Source organism: Sinocyclocheilus grahami, unplaced genomic scaffold (assembly GCF_001515645.1).
Source record: "Sinocyclocheilus grahami isolate Dianchi unplaced genomic scaffold, SAMN03320097.WGS_v1.1 scaffold16.1, whole genome shotgun sequence".
Lineage (NCBI taxonomy): Eukaryota > Metazoa > Chordata > Actinopteri > Cypriniformes > Cyprinidae > Sinocyclocheilus > Sinocyclocheilus grahami.
The window spans coordinates 3,701,854-3,712,227 of NW_015505195.1; the positions used below are offsets into that span (position 1 = coordinate 3,701,854).

The 10,374-nt window shown below is 36.9% G+C and overlaps 2 protein-coding genes across 4 annotated transcripts in view; both read left to right on the forward strand.

The window, feature by feature from the left end:
- Positions 1-10,374, forward strand: part of LOC107549997 (diencephalon/mesencephalon homeobox protein 1-B-like) — an 18,797-nt gene that overhangs the window by 1,177 nt on the left and 7,246 nt on the right. The window contains exons 2-3 of the mRNA XM_016231210.1: positions 5,752-5,931; positions 6,799-6,974. Of these exons, the coding sequence (XP_016086696.1) occupies positions 5,760-5,931; positions 6,799-6,974 (348 nt within the window). The 5' untranslated portion in view covers positions 5,752-5,759. The remainder of the gene's footprint in view (positions 1-5,751; positions 5,932-6,798; positions 6,975-10,374) is intronic.
- LOC107548942 (casein kinase I-like) overlaps positions 7,736-10,374 on the forward strand; it is a 42,314-nt gene continuing 39,675 nt past the window's right edge. The window contains exon 1 of one of the 3 annotated variants that reach the window (XM_016229825.1): positions 7,736-7,816. The gene's annotated coding sequence lies outside the window, so the exon portion shown is untranslated. Of the gene's footprint in view, positions 7,935-10,374 lie in introns of all 3 variants that reach the window. The other 2 variants (XM_016229817.1, XM_016229834.1) reach the window with 2 other exon arrangements.

The following is a 10,374-nucleotide window of genomic DNA, read 5'->3' on the forward strand; positions in this document are numbered from 1 at the left end:
TATATAAAAACAACCTTTTTTGCTCCTGTTTTCCTAATAAGTCCCCCCCCCAATACAAAGTATGTATTCAACACTACTTTGACATTTTAAAAACTGCAAAAACTTTGCTATATTTCAAGAGGGCATAGCTTGGACCTTATTTAAAAATCCTCCATAAATTTTTTTTCAATGGAATTTCAACAGGTGTTCATGAGTTAACTGGGAGATAAACAGTTGGGATCAGTCCATTATCTGGGTAAACATCTGGTGCACGTTTTACTCCTGCAGTGCGTTTAGTTTTTTCTTGGAGTTTGATAGCTTTTGTTTGAGTGTTCAGAGGCTCTTTTGAGAATATCTCTGGGTGCCTCTTACTGGAGCTTAAACTGGGCTGCTGACCTCACGCTTCTGGACCCTCAGTGCGCAGGGTCAGAGGCCAAGCTCGCCACATCGATTTCCCCCTATGAAGAAGTCTTTAGTCCCACAGCACTTCTCCTAAGGCCCCCCTTACACACTCCTGTCCACACAGAGCTGCCCGGAGAGCCAATTGTGCCGTGCTGGAATCGATCCGCCGAGTGTCCAAGGGGCCTCTTGGTTAAGCGGCTCTCTCTCAGATAACTGACAACTACAAAGCTCTCCTCTTGACAGGCGCTTGTCAATACAAATTTCCACTATTGATAAGTAATTAAAGAAAGGCAGAGCATTCTGCTCCTCACTCCCAACATCTGTTAAACAGGACCTGTAAACAAAACCTCTCAAAAGGCTAAATGAACCCCCTCTGTCCTTCTCTAGAGCCCCCATGTAGTTTTAAACCAATCCAAATCATATTAAAACTCTTTCAGTTAGCTGCAGCTTTAGAACCTCCATTGAGATAAAAGGTCCAATTCTGCTCATAAAAGCCATTCTAAAAGATTCCTCATACTCAGAACCGAATTCTACTAGCACCCCAAACACTCAATAAAATTATTGTACAAACAAGATTTCTTAGGTTCCTGGGCTATAGTTTTTTCTACATTTCACACTAAAATCGTTATCCTGGGTTATGTTTTTGGAGTTGTTACTGGAGTTATATTATTGGCATATCACACTGTACATTCGTAAATCCCAGGTTTGCGGTCTTATGAGCATATTTTTGATTGGACTTGCATCATATAGTATGCGCCATCCAGTGGGTCTTGAGCAAGCGTTTGGATCATAACTCTAATATTAAAATGATGTCGTCTTCATTTAACTTAAAATGTTTTCCATCACTTCTGTATGACGCTAAAAACACTGTTCGCGAAAGTTTCTGTGCAAATCTCATGAATATTTAATGAGACGAGCACTGTTCAGTTTTGCTGAGCAACTGCCGCTTATGTCCTAAAAGGGCCGTTCGCAGAGAATGCGTTTTTGCGTTCCACTGTGACTGCACGGATTTTCCTAATACGTTTGTTTTTCTAATATGTAAACATGCACTAGACGGACATGTTTGATGTGTTTTTCTTTTGCAGCATCTTGCGCATGACAGACTGATGTTAAAATAAGTAACTTTAAAAAAATAACGCAGCTTTCATGGGGAAAAATATAGGGCCTAGAAACACGCTTTTTAGAAGTTGAAGTTCTTTTAACTTAAGCGCTAAGTTTCTAGAATGGTTTTCCCCTTTTTTGGAAAAAACTAAAACATGGACCAGAAAAAAAACAGGCTTTTTAAAAGTTGATCTTAATTACATTTTTCCACTGCGTTCCACGTCATGCATGAAATGGTCAAACACATCCATCTAGCGCATGTTTATATAGAAAAACAATGGAAAATCAGTGCAGTGGAATGTAAAAACACATTCTGTGTGAACGGCCCCTAACACTGCATTGTTTCACCTTTAGCATTGCGATGTGGCCTTAACCCTTTAAATAAGCTGCTAACACTTTTCAAAAGATTACAAATTTAAAGTGGGACTCAAGAAGAAAATAGTTAAATATTAAAGGCCCATACTTTGTGTAGGTGTTTCTAAATACTATACCAGTTCTTTATTTTTGACCTAAAGCAAAAAATAAAGCAAAATCTGAAGCTATTTTATGGTTTTGAAACTCTGAAATGAGTTTACTAGTTTGGCCTGTGTTTTTAATGCTGCTAATCTGTGTCTTTGAAAGTGGATCCACTAGCATACATCCTCTAAACCCCTTAAACTCTACAGACAGGGCATAAACCTCCAAAGCTTGACTATATCTTGGCACTAAGACAAATGAATGGGTTTGCATCCAATTACACCTATGTAAATAAACATCTGAATGAGAAAATTCCAGATGCATCCACCACTTTGTGGTCTCCGAGTGGGTCGGGGTAAAGCCGAAACACAATTTTAGTGGGCTGGAGATGAAAACGGAGCTCTCATTACGGACTGAGCCGGAGTTATGAGGTGGGGATGGTGTGTGTTTGGGGTTAGGAGGGGGTTCTGCACTGGGGCGGTGGTTTTCGGGGAGGGGGTCACACACAACCAGCGTCTTTGTGTGGCTCTAATCCTCCCAGCCAACACAGCTTTGGCCAGGTTTCATCACGAAAGTGCCATGAAATAACTACTTTTTTTCTTAGCAGCAAATCTCCACTAATCCCGCAGGCTGAAGAGACAAAGGCTTCTGGGCTCTGAGCTCCAAGCTTTTAATGGGGTTCAGAGGCTGCTCGGCTAAGGTTCTTCTAAATGACTTATTTTGAGCGGACACTAATACAGCTTGACAGGCAAGAACAGAGCCTTGAACACAGGGAGAAAAAGTTCAGCACAATTCCATGATGGTTTGAAAGGTCAGTCAGGTGTGAAAATATCAGAAATGTGGAAAGTGTTGGTCTAGATGAGCTGTTGCCACTTGACAGCTGAAAAAGGAAGCCAAAAAGACTTACAATGATGTAAAGCATACAATCTCCAAGCTTTAAAAACATTTTACAACTGGCTTTATTCCACCAACAAATATTTATTTTAAAACACTTTTTGGCTCCCATCTGCAAACTTTTTAATGTTTTTTTTTTATTTTTTTTGGACTGATGCACAAATTGGAATTATTTGGAGACTGATAGAGGTGTAAATAGTTCTGGGATATATTTATAGTTGTATATATTCAGGTTAAATAAAGATATATGTAAGTTTAAGTACTGGAACAGTATCAAAACTTTCCCGTATTAAAATTCAAAGTGTCTGGCTCAGAACATACTTGAGTGAGAGTTCAAAAGTACAAAAATACAAAAGTTCTCACATTTAACTGTAATAAAAATAAATTGCTGAACATTAAATTCAGCAATAGTTGTTTGACACTGTTAGTTATATGTAGATGTTTTATAGATTGACTATATAATTTTTTTTATTAGCTTTTAAATAATTACATGAGACCGATTTCACAAATCTCCAAGCTTTAAAAACATTTACAACTGGCTTTATTCCACCAACAAATATTTATTTTAAAACACTTTTTGGCTCCCATCTGCAAACTTTTTAATGTTTTTTTTTTTTTTTTTGGACTGATGCACAAATTGGAATTATTTGGAGACCGATAGAGGTGTAAATAGTTCTGGGATATATTTATAGTTGTATATATTCAGGTTAAATAAAGATATATGTAAGTTTAAGTACTGGAACAGTATCAAAACTTTCCCGTATTAAAATTCAAAGTGTCTGGCTCAGAACATACTTGAGTGAGAGTTCAAAAGTACAAAAATACAAAAGTTCTCACATTTAACTGTAATAAAAATAAATTGCTGAACATTAAATTCAGCAATAGTTGTTTGACACTGTTAGTTATATGTAGATGTTTTATAGATTGACTATATAATTTTTTTTATTAGCTTTTAAATAATTACATGAGACCGATTTCACTTGTTTGTAAGACAAACACAATATAAATATGTAAATATATAGAAATATATCAAATATATTTTCTTAAATATTCATGTCTATATATTCATATTCATGTCTATAATATTCAATATTAATGTCTCTTATGCCCACCAAGGCTTGTTTTATTTGATCAGAAAATGGTAAAAAAAAAAACTGTCATGTGAATTATGAATACAGTATATATTAATATTTGTGCTGCTTAAATTAATATTATTATTAATATTCATATTTTTTTGGAAATCGTAACAGCAACTGAAAAAACAGCATTTATTTGAAATCGAAATGTAACATTACATGTGTCTTTATCAATGTAATGTCCTTGCTGAATAAAAGTATTAATTTCTTTAAAAAAAAAATCTGAATGCATTTTTACTGTGAAACCTATTAAACAGACAAAACTAAAACTAAAGGAATAATCAAAGTGTTCATCAAGCAGCATATAGCTGCACTTGCATTTAATTAACATTCCCATTATAATCTACATAGTGAAAGACGTGTGTAAAGATATAAAGAGATCTTATTGTGCAAATGTGCTTTTCTAATAAAGACCGGAATTCCATGACTGTCTGAATACAAACAAACAAATCTTTCCAGCAGGAAAGTGAGCCAAATGTGAGGTGAAGCTTGTGTTTGTGTGCCAGTCTCATGCCAGTGTAGCCCAGCTTCTGTGCCTGCCTGCTGTTTTGGTTCTTGTGTTGCCCTCTGGGACACACACACACACACACACCGACCGAGAAGTGTGCAACTGCCCTGATACTCGTGGGAAACATAATCTAGCTCTCCACACGCATCGCCTTCCTGGCCCTGAGCTGCACAGTGTCAGGATTTAGCGGAATTTACATCTCTGAACCTCTTGAGCCGCTCCCAGCCGCTCGGCTGCAGTTTTACTGAGGATGATCTGATCTGAGGTGACTGAGGTTTCAGCTGGAGCTAAACTGCTGCTTGTGAGTGTTGAGAGATGGATGATGGGATAATGACAAGGAGTGACATTCAGTTTACTTCATAACTGTCTCATTGCATAATTACAACTAATTTTGACACCACTGGCTGCAAATTGCTTTATTTATACCATGTGTCTTTCATTTTATTGAGTATTCTATTTATTTTCAAATGCTAATAGCTTAAATCCTTCTCTTTGATCAGAAGGAAAGATTTCTGGTACATTAGCCCTAAGAAATTACCCTAATAGGCCACTTCCAGAGTACATTCTCTAGTTGACATTTTCTGGGCAAAATATGGGTCCAGTTAGCAAAACAAACCAGCCAAGCAAACACCCCCCTCTTGGAGTTAATACTAACAAAAGCTGGGGAACGGTGGAGAAAGAAGGAAGAGAACAACGGACAATCAAAGGCTGTTATTTTAATCTGCCCAACCCCAGAGATTAGCCGACCACATTGTTTTAATTGTTTTAAAGGGGGGAGCACAATGCCCGCTCATTGAAGGGAGATGCTTTGCCTAAATCTCCCAAGTTCAATAGTTTCAAAAACTTGAGCCCCAAACCCCCCTTTCTCTCCCTCATCCCACCTAATCCAGGCTAATACCTTTCTTTCTATTGGCTAATGGTTGAAGGAAGCTGAAGTTAATGCCTCTTAAATAGTGGAAACTGAGCTGGAGAGGACCTAAACCAATGTGAACGTGGAGCATTACAGGTCTGCCTTGCCTAAAGAAACCGTATTGTAATATTTTGGGGGATTTTAGCAGCTTCTGTGAAATGTTTCCTTGGGATTTTGGTATTGTATGAGTAACAAAAATAATAATCTGGGTAAATGTTTTTTTGTAACTGATCATCATTCCACAGTTCACTGGAGGTCGCAAGTAAGTGTTCATTATGTTGTTTATTTATTGAACGTGTTTAATGAAACATTGAATTTATCATTTTATTTTAAATCATACTCACGTATTTTATTTATCCTCTCAGTCAGCAGAATGAATTCTGTATATTTCTGTGGACCAAGAAACGGCCAGGGGCCTTTTCAATTGCAACGCGTCAACTCGTTAATTCACGAGGCTCACCAGCAGATGGCGCAGCAGTATCAGCTTCACACTGCGGCCAGTCCGGCGTCTATGCAGACTTTCACTGTGGCGGAGCGCCTGGCAGGTGAGAGGCCGCTTAACTTTTGAGGCTCAAAATATGAATTAAGTAGTCTACAGGATAGATGCAGCATTTGTAAAATTGTAACTTCTGATTCCTCACTTTACATTAGTCTTCATATTATAGGCTTTGCGTAAGTTTTGAATAATTACAAATTAAAAACCTATGTCTAATAAGTTTCTTAGCCTATATGCTCACGGTTTTTAAAGTTTTAACATTAAGGGAATAAACATAATAATAAAACATAAAAGTATTTTTTTAATAAATATGCCTGCTTTATTATTATTTTTAACTTTACATTTATTTGCTTAATAATAAAGTAATGTACAAAAGTTGACCAAAAAAATAGTGCACCTAAAAAAGTTAAATCATAATGCTTATTTGTTTTACATTTTTTTACAATTGTTTCCATGATTTTTTTATGCGGACACTTTTGAGCCCTATGTAGCTTGTGTTACATGCATAAGGTATCATGTGCAGTGTTACCTTAGTGTCACTGAGATATTATTTTAGGTTTATTAATATTTTTTAAATAAATTTTTATTTTTATATTTTCCATTTTCATTTTATTCAAAGTTTTAGTCATTTTGTCGTGTTTGCATTTTTTCTCATTTTTGTATACATTTTCTTTCAGTTTTAGTTATTTAAGTACATCAAGTTAAATGGAAAAATTCAAATTAAAAATATGATCTTGTCAACTAGCTGAAATAAATGTTTTTGAATATTACATTTTTTTTTCAGATGATGATTATTTTATTTCAAGTAACGAAAATGTTTTTAATAGTTTTAATTTTACTTTCAATTTTAGTTGACTATAATAACCCTGGCATCATGAAATGAATTAAGCAAGTAATAAATATCTCCTTCATTTAGAACTCATCCTTGAGGCACGCTATGGGAACCAGCAAAAGCAGCGTCGCAGTCGCACCGCCTTCAGTGTGTCCCAGTTACAAGCGCTCGAAAAGGCCTTTCAGCAAACCCAGTATCCAGATGTGGGCATGAGAGAGAGACTAGCAGTCTGCATCAACCTCCCGGAGGCCCGTATCCAGGTGAGAGCCATTGGAACATCTGCAGTGTCCAACAAGCAAAACACTTCTAAATATTAGAATACATTAACATTATAGAAAGTGCTATACACTCTTAAAAATAAAGGTGCTTCAAAAGGTTCTTCAAGCGATGCCATAGAAGAACCATTTTTGGTTCCACAAAGAACCATTCAGTCAAAGGTTCTTTAAAGAACCATCTCTTTCTTACCTTTTTATAATCTGAAGAACCTTCTTTCGCCACAAAGAACCTTTTGTGAAACAGAAAGGTTCTTCAGATGTTAAAGGTTCTTTATGGAACCATTTAGACAAAAAGGTTCTTCTATGGCATCGTGAAGCACCTTTATTTTTAAGAGTGTACTTTCAAAATAAAATGGTCCTTAATGGGGAAAAGATATGCATTTTCTCTCTGTAACATATAAAAAAATCGATCGGTTATCCAGCTTTAAAAAAAAAGTGAGATATAAAATTTCTTAAAATATAATCGTCTTCTCAGTAATTTGTATTTTTGACAATGCACTCAAGGCAGAAACTTAATCTCTTCTGTCACAGCCTTGTCAATCTCCAGCTTTCCCATTAACTTTTCAAGGTATCACCATAAACATTTACACATCCTTGATCCTGGTAAATTCTTTCTCAAAAGATGACTCCAGTATTTCCAGTAAAGGACCCCTCAAACTGTTGATCCAGACAAAACATTTGAGTTGTTCTCCAGGTGGGGACGGTAGGGAGCTTCGGTTGCGCGCGATAGCACAGCCGCATATTCACCAATCTATCTACGCCCTTTTGAGAACGTATCCACAGCAATGGGAGTGTCGGGGGACGCCGGAGCTTCGCTCACTGAAACGGTAGGCTTAAAGAGACAACAGCGAAGCCGGGCTGGTCTTTAGTGGGAAATTAAATCACTTTTAAGAGCTTAAATAAAGGACCATGTCGCGGCGTACTACATAGGGAACTCAAACGCAGGTAAAAACATTTTTATGATTCCTAAGGAAAAACATTCGCCTGCTCGTTTTAATCGAAAGACTGAAAGGTTCCCTGCTAAACGGCTAATGTGATGTTAGCATAGCCGGTGGGTTGCTAAGCTAGTTTATTTGTGTAGGATTATTGTCATGTTTCTCTGACAAGGCTTGGAGTTGTTTAGCTGCTTTGTCGGAATTTCATTCCGTTTTCAGATGGGAGAGGGAATATATTTTGCTTTAGTTGTAAAACAAAATACATTTGAACGTGTATTTAGTTCATATTTGACGGTTCAGCTAGACAGCCACTAATTTAAGGACGTTTTTAAGCCACTAGCCAAGAAGACGGCTCCAAAAAATAGACTGAATGCTTTCAAAGACATATTTACTGTTAAAGACGTGTTGAAGTGTGTATTTTTTGCTAGGCCAGAATAGGAAGCTTTCTAGGATTGACACTTCATTATGAAATAAAACATTTATGGACGGATGAGACACCCTTTCAGTGACAGGATTGATATACATGTATTTTGTTGGACGTTTTAGACGTGTACAACTGATTTAGAAAGCTCTTATGTCAAGCGCGTTATCGGCAATTAAATCATCTATGTAATTTTTAAAAATTAAGGTATTAAGCTCACGAGTAGGTGAGGTTTAATGTGGCTTAATTTTGGACAGATGTTATAAACTATGATTTACTTTTCAAAATAGAGTTGTGCCCAATTCTAGTCAGTTGTCGGACAGCAAACAAGAGGTGTGTTAAACTGTATCTCACAGTTAAACAAATTAGTATGGAAAATCACACTGTGCTTAAGGAAATAAATGACCAGGCAGCTCTCTTTCTCGCTCTTTGTCTCTCATGCCCAAATCAACACCACACAAGGCCTTATAGATCAACACAGAAGCAGTTTTATGGCACCAGCTTCTCTCTTTTGCCCATCTGAGAAAGTAGAAGTAGAAGTCTTGGTTTTTACACAGCCTCTAACACTTGCATATTTCCTGTTTGAAAGCTAAAACACAAAGTGCTGTCTAAGTTGAAACCTAGTTTCTTTCTGCTTTGAAATAAGTTGTAAATGGGTTGTTAGCTGACTTATCTCCTCATCTTTTAGGCAGAGTGACTCAAAACAGCTGTGAGCACTAACTTGGCATCCACTATTAGTCAGGCAGTTTTAATTCCAGATTATATGGTATTATGGTCATTATTTTGGCTTTGTCTGATTAATTTTTGCATCAGGTGTTTTTTATGATGATGTTCCTGTGTTATCTTTGAGATTCATCCCTTAATCTGTTGTATATCTTTCTCTAAATATGAAATTGAAGCCAGAGTCAGTCAGTATCTGCAATGTGTATCTTAGTTAAACATCATTCAAGCACTGATAAGATGTTTCTGATCTAAGTAGTAGATGGAAACATACCCCATAATCAGTACAGTAGTTCTTGTCCACAGATGTTGTAATTACATCTGATCCCTTTTTGGCTGTTGCTTTGTAGCATGGTTTTCCATTTTGCCGTTGTATGAGCATATAATCAGCATTTTTATGGTATCATCGGAATACACGACAGACTGCCAATCCTGACGAAACTGTCGCTTGAGGTTATTCCCATTTTCAGGCCATAGATGAAGATCATTATGGTGCTTGTTTAATGCCTTATGTAGTAATCCAATGTTTATTATTCACCTTTGTGTAGCTTCTACAGTATGCAATTAAGATGAAGTGTTTCATGTAATGATTGATTTTTATATTGAGAATTGATGCATAGGAATTCTTTCCTAAAGGGCTGTCCAGCACCCCCGTAACTGTTATAAAAGCTAAGCCGACATGATTGGTGATGCATTTATTTTGCTGAATGACAGGGCACCATTTTTCATAATTCATTTTGCACAGGCTAACGTATTATAATTTCCTCGGACTAGAAAAATGAGCCGTGCATTAATAATCTAATGCATTGAAGCTCTGACACATTTGTCACTTGCTGAACAAACAAAGCCTTGGATGTTGAAATTAAAGGGGTCATATGATGCTTTTTTAAAGATCATTATTTTGTGTATTTGGTGTAACAGAATATGTTGACATGCTTTAATGTTAAAAAAACACATTATTTTTCAAATACTGTACATTATTGTAGGTCCTCTATGCCCCGCCTCTCTCAAACGCTTCGTTTTCTACAAAGTCCCTCCTTCCGACAAGCGCAGTCTGCTCTGATTGGCCAGCTGACCCAGTGCATTGTGATTGGCCGAACATCGCAAGCACTTGTCGGAAATGTAAATAATCACCCTTACCATAATCGTGAGCTTCATCTTTCAATAGAATGTAAAGACAGAGCCCGAAAGGGGAACAGAGTCGCGTGACAGACACAGTGATGAAGCTGGTATGTGTTTGCAGTACACAAGCCACGGTTAAGACAGCTGACTCCACTTTGATATGACCCTGTCTCTCTCTCTCTCTCTC